Below are 19,300 nucleotides of genomic sequence, written 5' to 3'. Positions count from 1 at the left end.
ACCAAGAAAGACCCAACAACAGGTAAAAACGATTCAGTTGCCCCGAGCACCAAAGCAAGTATTTAAGGGAAAATCCACGCAGGGTGATGACGTAGAAGTCTGGGGAAGCAATGAGAACAGAAATACAGCAACTTCGCAGTATTTACTAAATGATACCTTCCTTTGTGATGACCAATACTGACGGGGCCTGAGAGGGGAGGACGAGGAGTGCGTACTTGGCGCCTCCTTACCGGTAGACCAGTCGGGGCCATACATTGAAGGAAAGGTTGACGGAAATGATGTCACTTTTCTGTTGGACACTGGCGCTACCCGTTCTACTGTGAGAACAGTGGACGTTCCAAACCTACCCCTCTCGGGAGAAGCCATCCAAGTAGTGGGTGTATCTAATCAATTGATTAGTACTCCTGTTACCGAGCCCATGGAGATCTCAATTGGAAACTTTAAAGAAATGCATAGATTTGTCGTTTGTGACACCAGTCCAGTGAACTTACTGGGACGTGATTTGCTGTGCAAAATGAACTGTACCATCTTTTGCACACCAAAGGGTGTTGAAATTCAGACCCCAGACGAAGATGGCATTTATAAATTAATGTTAATCAGACCCGACTCAGAAATTAAACGAATGGCTATGCAGGATTTGCCCAAAGAACTCCAAGAAACAGTGAAGCCAGAGGTATGGGACTTTACCGGAAAAGATGTAGGATTAATGAAAAACGTAGACCCCATACAGATAGCAATAAAGGACAATGCAGTATACCCTAATACTAAACCCTACAGAATGAATGCAGAAGTGAGAGCAGGTGTTGCCCTGAAAATACAAAAATTGCTAGAAGGAAACATCATACAGGAAGTAATGAGTAGCCCATGCAACTCACCGATAATGGGCATCAAAAAGCCTAGTGGCAAGTACAGAGTAGTTCAGGACCTAAGAAAGGTAAACAAGATAGTGGTTCCCTGCTGCCCAATTGTCCCGAACCCAGCAGTGATTCTGTACCAGATTCCCTGGGATGCTGAGTGGTTCACTGTGATAGACCTATGTCATGCATTCTTTTCCATTCCCTTGCATCCAGACAGCAAATTTCTTTTCTCATTTGCTTTCAACAGTCACGTGTATGTCTGGAACAGGGTCCCCCAGGGGTACACAGAGAGCCCCTCTATCTTTAATCAGATCTTGAAAAAATGCTTGGAAACTTTGGTCTTACCTGGAAATTCTGTCTTGGTGCAATACATTGACGACCTCTTGGTGGCGTCCAAAAGTCATAAGGACTGTGTGATTGACACCATTGCCCTACTGAATCACCTGAGTGAGAAGGGACATAAAGTGGCCCCTGAAAAATTACAGTTCTGTGCAAAATCAGTGAAATATCTGGGGCACCAGATAGAGAAAGGCATCAGGAAAGTAACATCAGAAAGAGTGAGAATAATTCAAAAGATGCAGTTACCCCGTACTCAGAAAGAAATCAGAATGTTCCTTGGAGTGATAGGATACTGCAGGCAATGGATTGTGGGATTTGCAGGCCTAGCTAGGCCCTTGATAAAAATGACCAAGAGAGGAACACCAGATATTGTAGAATGGGATGATGAAAGCTTAACAGCTTTCACAAAATTGCGAGATTGTCTGTGTACAGCCCCTGCGTTGGGAATGCCAGACTATTCCAAGGAATTTGCCCTGTTCTGTGACACTCGCGATAATTGCGCGTTGTCAGTCCTAACCCAAGAACATGGCACAACCAGAAGGCCAGTGGCATATTTCTCTGCCACCCTGGATCCAGTGGCTACTCGATTACCAGGATGTCTGAAAGCAGTAGCTGCTACTTGCACAAGTTTAGAGCAGAGTGAATCCATTGTCATGGGACATCCTGTAACTGTGTATGTTCCACATGGAGTGGTAATTTTGCTAACGAGAACGAAAACTCAGTATCTCACCCCTAGTCGGCTGACTAAATACGAGAGGATTCTCGTGGGTGCTGCAAATATAACAATTGTCAGGTGCAACATTCTGAACCCCGCAACTCTGCTTCCCAACTCAATGGATATGGAAGATGGGGAGGAAGATGAGCATAACTGCATTGATTTAACAGAATTTTGCACAAAACCACGCCCAGACATTAAAGAAACACCTTTGCCTAAACATGACATGGAATTGTTTGTGGATGGTTCATGCCTAAGACATGAACAAGGAGGCCTGAGTGCTGCCTATGCGGTAGTCTCCTTAACCAAAATTGTAGAAGCAGGTTATTTATTTGAAGTAAAGTCTGCACAAGTAGCCGAATTGATCGCTATGATAAAAGCTTGCAAATTGGGGAAAAACGTACGCCTAACAGTGTATACTGACAGTCAGTACTGTTTTGGAGTTGTGCATGACTTTGGCCAATTATGGCTACAGAGGGAGTTCCTGACTTCATCAGGTACCCCTATTCGAAATGGAAAAGTTGTTCAAGACCTTTTAGAGGCAATCCAATTACCAAAGGAATTGGCAGTGGTCAAGTGTGTTGCCCATAAGAAGGACTTTGACCCTGTATCTTTGGGAAATGATTTTGCTGATCGAGTGGCACAATTATGCGCCAGGGATCGATATATCATAAATCCAAAACGGGGGGGGCCCGGAAACAGCTGCCAACTTCGAGTGTTTGAAGAAGTGCCTACATGGGATGAAGTGAGAGAATGGCAGCAGGCGGCACCCTGGCAAGAGAGAGAGAAGTGGAAGGAAGAAGGGTGTAGACCAAGACGTGAGGATGGTGTCATCTTGGGCCCAAATGGTATGCCTGTGTTACCCAGACACTTGCTTGGCACAATGGCGAGATTGATACATGAGGGATCACACATTGGTAGGGACGCCATGATTCTGGTATTCCAACAGACTTGGTACAGTAAAAAATTCAGGAAAGTAGCAGAGTCCCTCTGCCAGAGGTGCCTGTCATGTCAACAGATGAATCCAGGCAAGAGAACAATGGTGGAACTGGGGAAAATTGGGAGGTCAGGGGGTCCCTTTGTGAGAATACAGGTTGATTTCATCACCATGCCACGTTGTGAGGGGAAGCGTTATGTCCTTGTCATTGTCTGCCTATTTTCAAAGTGGGTGGAAGCTTACCCTACTCCCCAAAGTGACGCACTGACAGTAGCAAAGTGTTTACTGAAAGAACTGATACCTAGATTTGGGGTTCCAGTCACTATTGAATCAGATAGAGGCCGACATTTTCAGAATGATGTGATCGACCAACTCTGTAAGGCATTTGGGATCTCGCAAAAACTCCACTGTGCATATCATCCAGAGGCATCTGGAGTAGTGGAACAAATAAACGGGACTATCAAAACAAGACTAGCGAAATTGTGTGATGCATCTGGCATGACCTGGGTAAAGGCCCTGCCTCTGGTTCTGATGGGACTCCGAAGTATTCCAGACCAGAAGACAGGCCTGAGCCCTCATGAAATCCTGATGGGAAGAGTGATGAGACAAGCATGGGTACCAGGAAGCAAATTGTTGAGTATTACTGATGATTTGGTGCTTGAATACTGCAAGAGATTAGGTGACCAAGTGCGTTATATCTCTCGCCAGATCGGAGAAGACGCCGTCGCCAATCCAACGACTCCTCTCCACAAACTGGTTCCCGGGGACTGGGTCAAAATAAAGAAGCATACTCGGTCGAGCTGCCTGGAACCAAGGTGGGGACAGAAGCGCCAAGTGATCCTGGTAACGACCACAGCAGTGAAGTGTGCAGGTGTTTCCCATTGGATCCACGCCAGCCACACCCAGAAGGTATTACCAGACGAGGAGCCTGGAGAAGGAGGCCGTCCAGTGGAGGGACCTGCAGAAGCAAGACCAGAAGTAACTGACGACGTACAGCCCAGTACCAGTCAAGCTGAGGGGTCCGCAGACGTTGGTCCAGGAGTAGTTGATGACGAGCTACCAAGAGTCCAGCCTGCTGAGGGGTTCCCAGAAGTTGGTCCAGAAGTAGCTGATGACGAGCTGCCAAGCATATGGCCAGATGAGTGGATACCCTTGATTGACCTCACCGAAGACCCAATCAGAACAAGAGAACGAATTTGGAAAGGTAGAGAGTGGAATAGAGAGGAAAAGCAAGGCACAGGCGAAGAACCTCAGACTATTGAGATTCACATCAAAACTGAGGAAGGAGAAGGTCAGACAGGGACAGAACAAGTGATCGATACTCCTCCACTGACTCCTGATATCGAAAAGGGACAGATTATACCTAGTAAAGAGATTCGAGCGGAAGAAAATCAAGGGAACGAAGTGCTCGAACATGATCAGATAGGATTAGAAGAACGTGTTCAGGAAACAGAAGCAGAGACATTTGATAAGCAAAAACAAAACTCTCCTGAACAAGGCCAGATTAGTAACCAGGCAGAAGAAATAGATGCAAGTCCTGGAACTAGTGAAAATAAAAGGGCAAGAGAAGAGAACGAAGTCCCAGTGCCAACTAAAAGACTTAAGAAAAGAAAGCATATTGAGCCCGGATTCATAAAGAAATTGAGACTGAGGATAAAAACGGTAGAAGAAAAACGTGCAGAAGAAAGGAGAAGTTCTCGCATAGCAGAACAACCAGAAGACACTTCCAAAAGAAGGAGCGATCGAATAAAAAGACAAAACAAAAAGTACAAGTCTCCTGAATGGACGCTCGTTTTGGAGGAATTTGAAGATCTTGATATAACTGACGAAAGCGACGGAGAACCAGTCGCTGAGTACTCTGCCGAAGAAGAAGACGAGCCACCGTGAAATTGCACAAAGTAAGCTACTCGTGCAAAGAGACAAAGAGGGGTCGAGAAACTTCTTCTGAGCCAAAATGTCTGATTCAAACGTGAATGGTAGACCTAGTCGCAGTTGTTGCAAAACATGCTGCAAGGTATGTGTATGTAGTATAATGATAGTGATATTAGTTTGGATAGGTCTAACAGTTTTTATTCCTTTTGCGGTGAGCAAAAATACTAATGTTGACCCTACTGAGATTGTAAATACTGACAATGAAGAACTGACAACACAGAGTGTAGCAAGACATGAGAGAGCACTCAAACAAACAAAACGAGACCTAGAAGCATCAGATGAGGGAGGACTACATTATCATGGAGTTAAGAATAAGACACATTTAAATGTTTTCGCAAACTTGTTAATACACTATGTAGAGACTATGGAAATTGAAGATTGCTATGTCTGCATGAAGCTACCTACCTCTGTAGCTGAAGGTGTGACATACCATCACCTGCCGCTGACATACGGAATATCCTGTAGCATTTTAGCAAGCTTATTTTACAAAAGAGGACCGTTACAGTACTATTACTCTAACAATGACGTGATCTTTTCTGAACTTCCTATACGTGGGAACATGAATCCTGTACATACCTAAAGTGACGTTACTCGCTACATGGGCGAATACTTTCTGACTATAGGTAATATCGACATAGGTGACGCACAGGAAAAGAACAGGAAAAGATGTTCCTGAACATGGCAGAGAAGAGGAGAATAAAAATACAAAGAAAGGCAGATGACGAAAGACAGAAAACGCCAAAATGGGCTGAGGACATGGAAGGCACCTCAAATGGTGGGGCGGGACCTGCTCTGTTGCTGGATTTTGAAAGGAAAGGAAAGCTATGTCTTCACCGCGAGAAGACTAGCTATTATAATAACATTTTCATTGGTTCCAGTGAATGTGAACATAATTACAAGGTAATTGGAGGATGGGGTTTCAAAAATGGGTCAGAGCCTGTGTTTCCTGGAATTTATTATATATGTGGAGACAAGGCTTATTTCAAATTGCCGGATCACTGGTATGGAAGCTGCTATTTTGGCATTGTCTTCCCGAAAATATACCATGTGAATGAAGTTGCTGGAAGCAGTGAAAATACTAATGGCTTAGTGCGTAGTAAAAGAGAAAGCGTAGGTGAAATAATGGGTAGTATTTTCAGTGCACTGATACCTGGAGTGGGAGTGGTTCTGAACACTCACAGAATTTGCAAATTGTCCACTATAGTGGATGTGTTGTCTACGGACACAGCTCATGGATTTCTGCTGGTCAATACCGAAATGGTTGCGATCAGATCAATGGTTTTGCAGAACAGACTTGCTCTTGACACCTTATTAGCAAAAGAGGGCGGAGTCTGCCGGATGTTGAAGGCGCAACATTGTTGCACTTATATTCCGGACAAAAGTGTGCAGCTCAAAAGATATGTGAAAAACATTACTAATTTGGAAAAGGAACTCAAACCACTCGAGGTTGACAGTGCCTGGAAGAGACTGGTAGATGGTCTCTCAAATGTAGGTCATTGGCTTGCTAGTTTAGGTAAAAGCTTATTGTTCAAGGTACTGATGCCAATTGGAATTATAGGTCTTATCCTATTTTTCATATTTGTCTGTTGCAAAAGCCGTAAGCACACCAGAAAGCATCAAGTGAATGCCAGAGGAGTGAAACGAAGTGTGGATGAGCTTGAACTAAAGGAAATGAATAATCAGATATACAAAAAGGTGAAAAATTCTCACCCTACCAAAAATGAGAAAGAGAAGCTGAATCGCTTGTTGGAAGAGATAGAGTTGTATAAAGTGTGAAGAAGTTGGCATCTGGTTCCATTATTTTTGTGATGATAGTAAATATCATCAAAGAGGGGATTGATAGAGCAAGCTTCGCATCGCGACTTGCTCGAGTCATGAACCTCGCCCGTGTGTAATCAATTAATAAAATGTGTACGTCTTACTAATCTTTTATTTTATATTCGAACGAAGTAGAGGAAGCTTGCGTACGTGTATTTCTAATACAACTAATCCGTGTTCCTAAACATGGCCGCCGCTTGGTAAATGGCTTCTGCGCATGCGTCAGTCACACTCACGTGACCTGACGTAGTTATAAGTTTGGTGGGAAAGGGTGCACATGCGTAATACACAGCTTTCGTGAATAACGTGGTGATGCTCTTGTGAGTGTGTATATGTTGCTAACATTTAAACTGCATAGTATATTTTTATAATGATAAGTTTAAAGTACAAAACCAATGATGTGTTTTTATACCGTCACTTCTATGTTTTAATTTGTTTTCGCTTACTTTTCATGTATCCTCGACTCGGAGGGGTGCTGGGCTGGGGAGTCCATCTTGGAGGGTATTTCTGCGCAGAATCTAGAAGCAGCCATGGCATTGAACTCAGGCCAAAGAAAGGTTGATGCCAGAGCCATCCTGGGAAAGGGCACCTTCACCCAGCAGAAACATCATGATTATGTTCTATTGTATCGAAATGTATTCTTTCATTGTATTCTGTGCGGCTTTCTCATGGGAACCCCAATCTTGCTAGGCGGTGCCCAGAGATGTAAATTAGGCCTCCAAATAGTCTACTCTGATTGGTGTGTTACCCAGACCCTACCTTAGGACCAATCCAAATTGAGGGATTCTGACACTTTGCAACATTGGGGGGTGGTACACCGTCCCAAAACAGTATATCTACCCCGGGTTCACCTAGGGAAATTGTCCGACTTGTCTGGTTTAGCTGACCTGTCACTGACCCAACGCACTCAATAGGTGACTGAAGATACAGAGTACTGCGGAGCACTCTGTCCGAAATTGACCATAGACTAAGGTTTTACTAAACCTTAAAGTGCTGGCGGAGCACTTTGCTGGGAGTTCGCTGACCCAATCGGGGTCGTGATCGATAGCTGCAGAGAGGGTGGAGTGCAGGCGTTGCTTCCGAACTGCGGGTGCCGGTCCTGTCCTGAGGGTCCTGTCCTGAGGGTCCTGTCCTGATTCCTAATCTGAGGGTTTCCTGTCCTGTCCTGGGTGTCCATTCTGCACCTGCTGTCCATTGAGGGGTATCCTTCCTTGAGGGGTTCCTGTCCTTAACTGACCCGTGGCCAGGGTTTGGTTTCCACACCAGTCTAGGTAAATATCACTCTGAAAACTCTGAACCTTGCACCTTTCTGAATTTCTGTCTTTTGCTTCAATAAAGACATACCTTTGCATATGTTAATTTTCCATGCTTTTCCGCAACCTTTGAATCATAAAGTTATTTGCTTTGGTTTCATAACGTGTTCCTATGTTACCCTACCTGTTAGAAATTATATTTTGCATTACAGTTTGTCATTTCCTGATATGGTCTAGAACCTCCTTACTTAAACTGTCTAAAGAACTTTTGCCTTAAAGCATAGCGTGTCTCTCTCCATAGACTCTCCTATAGTTATATAAATGTCCCGAACTCCTGTCTCATATTCTTTGAGATAATTCTAGAATACTAGTCCTAATCAAAGCCTATCCCATCTTTAGTGATTCATCTTAAACGTTCTAATTCCTGATCCTTCATTTAAGTGTGTCCTGGTTCCATTAGTTTATAAATGGTTGCACTGACTTATTTGCTATTCAGCTATGTACTTTCTGTTATTCTGATTATCGATTGCTTAATTACTGTGAATTTGATACTCTCTGAATTTTATTAAATTAGATAAAGACTTTAAACTTCCAGTTGTCCGTGGTCATTTTACGAAGAGTATTGAATGTTATTTGTGGGGTTTGTATTTTGCTGCCTTTCCTTTTACAGCTAGCTCCCTGATCCATTGTGGTCATAGGTACCCGTATCGGTGGATGGTAAGTCGGGTACGCTGAAGGATAACGAAAGGAACTCCCCAAATATTTGATAGCAGACCGTGAGGTCATCCGATCAATGTATATGGTGATTTGAAATATATGGGCCCGAAGCCGGAAGTGGCGAAATTATTGGTCGGGTGACCCGCGCGCTCTATCAATATGTTTCCCTCTAGGCCAATATTCTTCCGAAACTGTTGCCATCTGTCCATGTGATGAGCAATCGAGTCAAACTATTTTACATTTTGTCTTTTTCTGCCAATTTTATCTCCCTTTTACTAGAAAGTTCCTATTACCGCTACTGCGCAGACATACATTTTATAAGTGTAAAGTGGCCCTTTATTATCTACAGCAACTCAATAACTGTAACGCCTGCTTTGCAGTTGCGAGTTGCGAGTTTTCTGAAGTGCACTTTAGTCAAGAGAAAGAGTATGCTGTTTTGATACAAAGAAAAATAAAGGGAGACCACAACGGGAATGGTAAAGCCAAACAAGTAATATTTGTATGTAGTTGTAACAGCATTACAGTACAATTCAATATATGGTGACCATAACACACGAGTGAGCACTGGGCGTCCTAGTGACAGTGAACGGCGGAGTGACACAGGGGTAAAAATATTACAGTGTGAACGGCGAAAAAGTAAGAACAAATAACAATGTGGTCTTTAATACAATACAAATATATACAGTCAGTATTTTTGATTTGGGATAAATAAATTGACCACAAACAGCGCCAAAGTTCTGTGCTGGGTAGTCAACGGCGTTTCAACCTGATTGATTTCAGGTCATCATCAGGACAATGGTCACTAGTTTCAACAATAGTGCTGAAGTATACATATAACAGGTCATGCAGGGTGGCCTAAAGGTCCAGCCAAGAGGGATCAATCAATATGGTTGCCTGGCCTCTGGGTGAGTAAATCGAATATGGGCGAGGCGTTATTGAAGCGAAAGATAACGATGATGACCTGAAATTAATCAGGTTGAAACGCCATCGACTACCCAGCACAGAACTTTGGCGCTGTTGTGGTAATTCGTGTGTTATGGTCACCATATATTGAATTGTACTGTAGTGCTGTCACAACTACCTACAAATAATACTTGTTTTGCTTTACCATTCCCGTTGTGGTCTCCCTTTCTTTCTCTCTTGTCCTGTGTGATGTACAATACTATTCTGAATTGCCTTTGTTAAATGATTTCCAGCTGAGACGTTGTTTGTTGCAAACTTTACCTGGTCTCACCTGGGTTAACGGGTCCACTCCTGTAATTGTTCATTTGGTTTTGATACAAAAGCACTTTAGAGACACGGCAATCACTGTATTTGAATTGTCTTTTTAAATATTCATTGTTGATACTAATTCTCACTATTTATTTACAAGTATTCTAGTGCTCTTTTTAGCAATTACCCCTCTGAAAATGATTTTTATATGATCATCACTGATGCAAATTTCAATAAATCTTTACTTATTTGCTACTATTTTTGGATCCAGTACTGTTGCACCGTCACTTCATCTGCGCTAAATTAGCCTTCTTGCCCTGTTATTTTATTCATTGTACATCAAGATATTTGTGATTATAATTTTAAAAGAAAAATGTGGCTGCTATTTTTTTAACGTGTTGATTATAATGTAGTTTTTTTTATCTATTATTGTGCGTATCTTTTATGATCTATCCTCGGAAGATCAAATAAAGACAATTTGAATTGAGTCACCTAGTCTGGCTTTGAATAGATCAATGCTCCCACCTTCATCTAGCAGTAATAAATGGGAGCATGAGGTAAGGTTGGCAGGTGCAGAAGAAAGCTCTCTCCACCCACACCAGGCAGATCCTGTGGGGTGGCATCTCTTAGCAAGGAGTCTTGAGCGCCTTGAGACCCTAACGGGTGAGTAGAGATACTTTATAAGAAACCTAATTGATTGATTGATTGTAGGAGTCTCCGCTCCTGCCCATAGGCTCTTCCAGTAGTCATTCTACATTGGCCTCAGTAATCTCAACCACTATCAGTGACTTCTCTACTCCATTTCTATAAAGACAAACCTACGTAATAACCAGGTACTTCTCAGAGCTGCAAGAGAGACCCAATCCACATTCTCAAACACTCCTTTGTTCACCAGAAGAAGCCAAAAAATCACAAACAGCAGTTGCTCCATGGAGCAGAATCATTCCCACCGGGACCTAGACTCTTCAATGGTCTTTTCAAACAAGCTCCCTTCTACGAAATTGCGTTTTGATCAATGCCTGTCTCCTGAAGCTACTAGCCAATCCAATGTATACAGAAGACATGTGTCTCTTCACCACAGAAGCATGGCTTCCCAGCTCATTTATCAAACACTGTGAGAAGAAGGGAGACCTTCATTGCAATCACTAAATCAAATATAGACCAATACTCTTGGAAAATGGGGGTGAAATGCTAACATTAACTCATCAATTAAAAGGCCATACCCCGGACGATAGTGCCACAGTCCCTCCTAAAACAATTCAGTATCAGTCAATGTTCCTCTTTTAAAAAGACGCTGGGCACTCACCCACCCTTTGGGGGAATCCTGCATCACAGGGTCCGCCGGTCTTGCATGTCACCGACTTGTGTCATTAGTGAGCTCAGCCTTGAAAAACAATGAAGCTCCTGTGAATATATTGTCAGTGTTTGTGGGAACCTAAAACACTATCAATAAAGATGCCCTCGTACGGAAAGGTGTGCGGGACCAAGAATATAGTACATTTACCTCTTGACTAATGTGCAATTTTTTTCTGGTCACAGATAGTAAAGTTGAAAAACAGAGGACGCTGGGGTCCAGGTGTTGACGGTGGTCAGTTGACATCGCGTCTCCTATCCCTGTTGTATCCTGAGAAGGAAAGTGATATCGGTCTCATGGATTTCTAGAATTGGCTGCTATATAGATTTGATGATCTAGAATACCATGGGCTTAAAAACAGTAAACACTACAGATGCATATTTTAAGTCCTCCCTTTTGCAGTGCTACTTGTTGTTGTATTGTCAAACTCAGCAGAGTTGAAGCCGATAATGGTGGCCGTTGGTGGTGCTTGGTGTTGAGGGTGCGACACGAAGTTGCCAGGTCTGTACTACCCACCAAAGATGAAATCAAGGGACTCTCGAATTGCAGAAGGGACGGCAAAGGGTGTCAGATGAGAAGGTGCTACCTTGGGTGCGACTTTCAATAGGGCGTTCTCATCACCCTGGACTTCTTGATAGAAGAGGGGCAGAAGCACAGGAAAGTAGGAGCTGGGTGAGCTTTAACAGCATGACTGCAGACGGCGATGCAGCTGAATTAGAGAGACTTGTTTCATCAAAAAAGAACAGACAGGTTCAGAGGGGCAGCTTCCTCCTCTAGTGGAGTTCATATTGGGTGCAAAACTGGAGGAGGCAGTACTGGTGTGATGTTGATGATATAGGAACTGACACCAGAAATTGATTAAAGTTTGATTCAACACAGTAACATTTTGGAAACCCCCAAGCAATAATGTTAACAATGCAAAGCTTACAGCTGTCTCTAGTGATGTGTACACTCTTCATATTTCATGAGAAATTCAACTAATTTGAATTCATTCAGTGATGATTGGACTGAACCTGTAACAGAGGTAACATGAACTAAAGATGAGCAAAATGACTTAAAGGTGATGTGTTCCGATAGAGCACAGTGATAAGAATCTGTAAATAAGTTGAACATAATTTTTGTCACACATCTCTGACACCAAGATACAAACTATAACAGATTAGGATCTAGAATCCAAGTCTGTGGGATATGGTCATCAATTTCAAGAGTTTGGGCCTACTAATTTAATCAAGATAATAGTTCATGAAGGGTTATTGGTGGAATGGACCAAAATGATGGAGATGGAGGTGGAGGAGGGTCCAATACAGGCATCAAACGAGATAATATTAACACTTTAACACAATACGAAGGGGCATATTTATGTTTCCTGGCGCATCTCTGCAAATCAGCAGGGATGCGCCAGGAAAGATGCGTGACGCAGGTTTGCCCTTGCACCACCACAGATGCGCAGCATTTACAATGCACCGCTTCATGGCGCAAGGATAAACAGATGCGTGTCGCATCTGCCGGCGTAAGGTTGGCGCAATGCTGGAGTTGTGTCGAGGGTGCGACGCACCTCCAGCACTGTTCCAACCTGGCCTATCCTCAACATGGTGCGTCACGCCTTACACCTGCTTCAAGCAGGCGCAAGGTTTTGACGCAGTGGGGTCGGAAGAGTGACTGAGTGAAATCTTGTAGATTTCACTCAGGCACTTTTCTGAGGCATTCCTGCACCGGAACGCCCACCCTGCGCCGGATCGCCCACATGAAACCTGACGCAGGTTTCATGTGGCGCAGGGCTTTACAACGTGACGCATTTCCCTAGATGCGCCACGTTGTAAATAGGGTGCAACGTGGCGCAGCGTTTACGCCACCGATGTGTCACAAAAGTGACGCAATGGCGGCACGAATGTAGCGCACGGGGCTTGTAAATCTGCCCCGAAGTATAAAGAACTAAGTACAGTAAAACGATGTGCTGGAAATCAGGAGCTACTGGAACTCTCTAGCTCTGTAAAAAAGGAGAATTGACCACTGGTGTGTTAAAAAGTGCATCCACTTAAATAAAAGTAGGGTGACTGACAAGTTAAAAATGTAATAAGGGCCATAAGAAACTGTGGCAGCTAAGAATATATGCAAGTGAGATGAGAATTGGTCTATAGTAAAGCAAATGTGGTTGGAACAGTGAGAACTGAGGAGTAGCTTCGTATTGTCCCATAAACACAATCTCTGTTCAAAGAGAATATGTTTAATTCTACTCAAAGAGAAGATGCTACTTTTGATAAATCTGGTTGATCAACAGAGAGCTGATAAAAAAGAGAGCTTTCCTTGGGGGAGATACATCATCTTCTTCTGGCTCACAAAACTGAGACAGAATCTCATTTTGCAAAATTTATGTCTGATAATTTGAATACTCGAGCTTCTGTAAAATCAATTGTAGACTCAATTAGCACTGATATAAATCAGATTGATGAAATTGAAAAACAGCAACTGAAACTGAGGAACTAATTTTGAAACGAGACAGCAGCTGGGAACCTACACAAATTAAAGGCACAAAGGCAAAGGTGGAAGACTTGGAAAGCAGACAACAATGCAAACATTTGGGTATCCTTGGTGTGAAAGAAGGTTTGGAAAGGTCTGATGCATGTAAATTTGTTGTTGGATTATTTCAGAAGACCTTTCCTGAGCTTGATGACTGGATTCTGATTTACACAACTAACTCTCAGAACTTCACATTTCAGAATGTCTTTAAACATGTGCTTACCCATGTGCCATTTTAGTTTATATTGGCAGCGTTTTATTATGGCAGGCAATTTATTCAGACGCTTGACCCTATTCTCCCATCAATGATGGGGAAACAACATTTTTCTGGCATTTGATTTTTGTAAGGAGACTTCTGAACAAAGATAGAAGATGTGCAAATTGGTTTCACCTTAGCAGGATTAGGGGGCACACGTTTTCTTGCAAAAACCTTCTTGTAGCAGGGTTCACTTTCCTGTTTACAACGTCCTACGATGTCTTGGTTCTTACTGTGTCCCGATGGTGGCTGTGGAAGAAAAAAAAGACACCAGCATCAGAAAGGAAAAAAAGACAATGCAGACTAGAGGAGTGTTGGTGAGGAAAGGAGGGCAGATTAGAAAGGAAAGAAGGGCTAATGAGGATGGATCCACAGAGGTAGGATGGAAAGATCCAGAGAGAGGAGGAGGAGGCTGTAGGTCCATGGGAGGACGAGAGGACCAGTGGCGCTGCCACTAAGTGGAACCAGGATGGGACAGAGGGAAGAGGAGGCAGGCGGCTGGCAAGAAGAAACAACTGAACATAAAGACAAGTAGACAGAGGATTGGTGGACGCCTTGCAGTGCCGATGTAGACAGACCTCCTGCCACAGGCCAGCAAGACTGTGGTTGGGCAAGGTACATTTTTGGGAAGTTGGAAGATGGTGCACATAAAGGATAGGGAGGTGTACCTGGAAAGATAAGTCTTAGCAATGAGACAAGGGCAACTGGAGACTGGCGTCTTTATCCACTGTACAATAGCGCTAAAACACTGCATAACCTTTACAGAAATGAAAAACCTGGAAATTATAAAATCACTCATTTCTTTCCTGAGGTTAGATGGAAAAAAGTGCCCTATTCTCCTTGATAAAGAATGCAGTAATATATTTAGTGATGTTCCACAAAACATATATATATTTGGTTGTTGACACTTTATTTGAACATAAAAAGGTAATGACGGGAAGAATAAAAAAAAGAAAAGAAGAAAACAGAAACCAGAGAGGAATCTTCTTAATGTTTTCTTCCTTTAATTGGTCTCATATGTACCTGAACCTCGCTTATTTTATTTCTCAGAGAATGGCCTGGAAGGTGAATAGAAACGGTACCTAAAAGACAGAAGAACAACTGGGAGTTAAAGATGACTTGAGACAAACTCTACCAGACATAATGGAGCAATGTCAGTTTATTTGAAGATTCTAAAAATAAAATGTATTTCTCTATTGCTTTAATAACTCCTCCCCCCCCCCACAAAATGGTGTCAGACTTAGGATCCTAGGAGTACATAAATAGAGCCCATAATTCGTCAACTGGCTGAAGGCCCTTGGAACGACTGCTCAGCAAGAGAGAGAATATGCACCAAACTCTATCGACTCAATGACAAGAAATTAGTCAAGTCTCTGCTTTGGGAAATCAGGTGGACATTCTGGCCCAACTGAGGGGTGTTAGTGACATGTCATCTATAGAGTTACAAAATATATATGGCTGGAGAGGACCCCAAATTGTGCTTTTTATGAACTTCTAAAGAATAGCACAAGGTGTGGTGTGGTCTACAGAAAGATATGTTCAGTACTTAGCTCCACACCTAATGCTTAAATTACAAGCAGCCACCACACCGCCAATCCTTGCGGTACAACAGCATATGGAGCAGTTTTTACCCAGGAAAGCCTAGAAATAGCTACTGTCCAGATGCAAAGTTTATGGCGAACTGCTTAGAGCTTTGTATAATCACTTTAAAGACCTAGCCAATAAGCGGCTCAGCCCAGAACATGCTCTAAAGTGTGTATCCTAGAGAAGATGTATTTGGAGCAATTTAAATGCCCCTAGACTGGGACACAGAAGTGGGTAAAGCAACATAATAACCTAACTTTAGACTCTGCTATCAAGACTGCCTCTGATCTTTCATTGGCTCACTGCATTAGAACTTGTAGGGAAGCTATTGCTAAAAAAGGATGCATTGTTGCACAAAGCAAACCTCCTAGAAGTCTTCCATCTAAGAAGATTTGTTACATTTGAAACTTACCCACTTCCTCAAGTTGCTGAACTGATAAACAGCTCGGGGAATCCAGTGCATTACTGCTTTAGACTTTGGACCTGTGAGAGTAGGGGAAACTGCATTCTTCACCTCTGATGGTTTGTTCCAGTTTTCAAGTATTTCCATTTAGCCTGCATGGGGTGCCAGCAACTTTCCAAAAACGGGTGAACTTTCTAATTCTTGGCCTTAAAGCTAGCTAAAGTTGTTACACAGTTAGTTAATTCTGTCCAGCATTGTTCCATCCCAGGTTGAGAGACAGCCATGCTATAGCTATGTTTAATATGCCATCGGCCACATGCATCATTGTAAGGTTTTGCGATTCCTTATTTGAGAATTTTAGGGAATCGCAAATAAGGAATCGCAAAATGGGATGCATCATTTTATTCGCATAATATTTGCGATTCGGTAAAAATCGCAATTTTTACCGAATCGCAAATATTATGCGAATTCCTAATTGCGATTTCGCAAATCCCATTGATTCCTATGGGCCAAAAGGCCCATAGGAGTCAATGGGAAGGCATTTACAAATTGCGAATTTGAAAATGCGATTCGCAATTTGTTAATGCATTCCAAGGGTGCAGAGGGGGGTCCAAAGGACCCTCCCCTGCACCCCTTAAATGTATTTTAAAGTGCATGTTTCACAAACACATCTGCTAAGGACATGTGTGTCTGTAACATGAAAGTTTAAAAAATGCATTTTTGAGCATTTTCATAACTTTTCGCAAATTACCACGAGGTTCAACCTCGTGGTAATTTGCACCCCCTAATTGCTAATTCGCAATTTGAAAAACAATGATGCATTGCTTTTAAGGAATCGCAAATTTGCGATTCCTTAAAAGCAATCGCATTTTTGGAAATCACTAAAAATAGCGAATTTCACAAAAATGTATGATGAATCCCAAAAACTTATTTAGGAATCGCAAACGGCCGAATTTACCGATTCGCACCGTTTGCACTTCCTAAATAGGTTGATGCATGTGGCCGCTAGTGTTCGAAAAACTAGGGCCAGCACATTACTCGACTCCAACAAGGCATTTAGTTGAAATTTATGTAAATTTTTAGGGCAGTTTTAGTTCACATGGGAATAGGAAATATATATCTGGAACACATCTAAGTTTAATCCAAAATCATAACACACTATAGCAAGGCACCACTTTATAGACCTCCTATAAGCAGTCAAGCTATTACTGTAACACACAATCTAAAGTGGCAGAACAGCGAACCAGCAGAAAAGAATACAGAACAATCACAGAATACAAAAACCTATGTGGAGACAGAGGGCTCACTCTCCGAATGAATGTCAGTGAAACCTTCAGGCTGGACCACAAAATTAACAGCAGTATTCAGAACAACTAAAACAAGAGTGTTTGCCTGCACTGAAGAAAGAGTATGTTTCATAAAAACAACCACACATACCTCAGATGTGGAAAGCATCTCCAAAAATAAAAGTGCCAAGATATGTTTGGAGACAGAAACTGAATTTAAAACCTTCTGGTGTAGCTACAATAAACCCTACAAAAAAACAAAGTGTTGCGGTGGTTGCAGGGAGTGCCCATCACAAGGACAAACCAGAATACATTTGGGATCGAACTGGTCCATCAGAAAGGAGGGCTGTCTCCTGATCTGGCCTGAATCTAGTCAATAACACCCTGTCCCAGGGTTTTGGCCCCAAAAAATATCGAAGACCAAAATATCAAACAGTCACAGAATTAAGTTATGGCTAAGATAATCGTCAGGCACAAAACGTATGTCACTATTCTGTATTCTGCTGTTACTAGAATTCATGGATGTGTTACAAGCTGTCTTTGAATTGGCGGAATCATCAATGGTTACTCTTGGTGCTTGGTTTCCGTGCTTTTGGTTCTTTTACAGCCGACATGTTTCATTCCAGGCCTTGGGAAGGCCCAAGCCTATCCATACCAATAGAGCTGGATGGGAGTTGGGAGGAAGGGTAGCATGCAGTACATACATTCCTAGCATTGCTTGTGTTACAGTGCCTGGACATGAGGCATCCTCTTCATAGCATCACGAGAGCTGTTGCATGCACCATCACCCTATCCTGAAAATACAGGAAAGTGGGTGCTGCATTCTACCAATAAACTATGAACAGAACACCAGCAAAGCAAATCTACTAAACCTGCACCATGCTCTAAAGCATCGTGGGGGAGATTGCCCAAATACCTTGTAACACATTTTGTAAGTCCTAGTGTACTCGAGAAGACATGATTTGCTACGGTTTGCCCCAGAAACTGTCAGAAAAGGGGACACGAAACACCGAATCTGCCAGCTCTAGTGCCCAGGGTGACTTAAATCACAACATTTAGCAGTGAAGGAAGCTCCTCTGAGTAACCCTGACAAAGGCTCTTTTTTAAAGTCCCACCACACATACTTTTAAAGTGACTGTGCTGATTCACCCAAGATATTTTTAAACATACAGTACCTGCCAGTTCCAGCAGGACGTGGAGACACCAATACCCCACACTTTCAGTAACCCCCACTCTTCCGGGCTCCAAGCCCTTCGCCCCCTGGGCCCACTCCCCATCCTACCTGTGTCCGTTTCGATGTCTCCTCGCATGGGACGCAGGGCAGCCTTGGCAGCAGGGATGGGGTTTGGTGTTGCTGCTGCTGCAGCTGTGAGCTGCAGTGTAAGTGTTTGCTGACAGCTGCGGTGGCCGACGGTTGTGGCTTTCTCGAGAAGTCATCCGACAGCATCCTCTGCACCCGCGCCGGAGAGCCCCTGAGCACAGAGGCCTCTCGCCTGGGCTCACAGCAGGCGCGGAGGGCGTGAGGGAGACGTCTGTCCTGCTCTGAGAAGCACCTGCCATCCGGGCTACTGCCAGCCAGCGCTGCAGAGATGGGTTTGGGATGAGAGCATTGGCAGAGAATTAAACGGTGCATTACCCAGAGTCCTAACAAGATATGGAGAAAAAAGGGGAAAGAGCGATGAGAGGGTGGCAAGGGAAGAGACAGAAAGAAGAAACAATAGAGGAAGGGGCGGGGATGATGGATGGAGAGAGAGTGACCGGGGAGGAGGGGGCAGGGAAGTTGTTATATGGGGTGGGGTGACAGCCTTTACACCTGGGAATTAGCAAGCAGTACCTCTACCAGGCACCTTTTATCACGCATATGAATTTACCATGCATGCCTTTAAAAACACTATATAAATGCAATTACAATACAATACATGGTAAGTCTATTTAAGGTAATATATATATATATATATATATATATATATATATATATATATATATATATATATATATATATATATATATATATATATATGCACACACACACATAATAGGGTATAGTTTTAAGGGTGTCGGTAGGGGTTTGTCGGCACAAGCAGACAGGCTTATCTCAGAGGCAGCGTGTAACGCATTTG

At 43.0% G+C, this 19,300-nt stretch overlaps 1 protein-coding gene across 2 annotated transcripts in view; it reads right to left on the bottom strand.

Annotated features, from left to right (window-relative positions):
• LOC144798620 (lysophosphatidic acid receptor 6-like) overlaps window positions 1-18,901 on the bottom strand; it is a 67,479-nt gene extending 48,578 nt beyond the window's left edge. The window contains exons 1-3 of one of the 2 annotated variants that reach the window (XM_078669578.1): window positions 18,463-18,901; window positions 14,931-14,989; window positions 14,043-14,156 (exon numbers count right to left, since the gene is read on the bottom strand). In XM_078669578.1, the coding sequence (XP_078525704.1) occupies window positions 14,043-14,156; window positions 14,931-14,989; window positions 18,463-18,490 (201 nt within the window). In that variant the 5' untranslated portion in view covers window positions 18,491-18,901. Of the gene's footprint in view, window positions 1-14,042; window positions 14,160-14,930; window positions 14,990-18,462 lie in introns of those variants that run through there. The other variant, XM_078669577.1, reaches the window with a different exon arrangement.
• Between the last annotated feature and the right edge of the window lie 399 nt (window positions 18,902-19,300).

This window comes from Lissotriton helveticus, chromosome 12, assembly GCF_964261635.1.
Source record: "Lissotriton helveticus chromosome 12, aLisHel1.1, whole genome shotgun sequence".
NCBI classification, from domain to species: Eukaryota; Metazoa; Chordata; class Amphibia; order Caudata; family Salamandridae; genus Lissotriton; species Lissotriton helveticus.
This window is presented reverse-complemented; position numbering and strand designations above follow the sequence as displayed.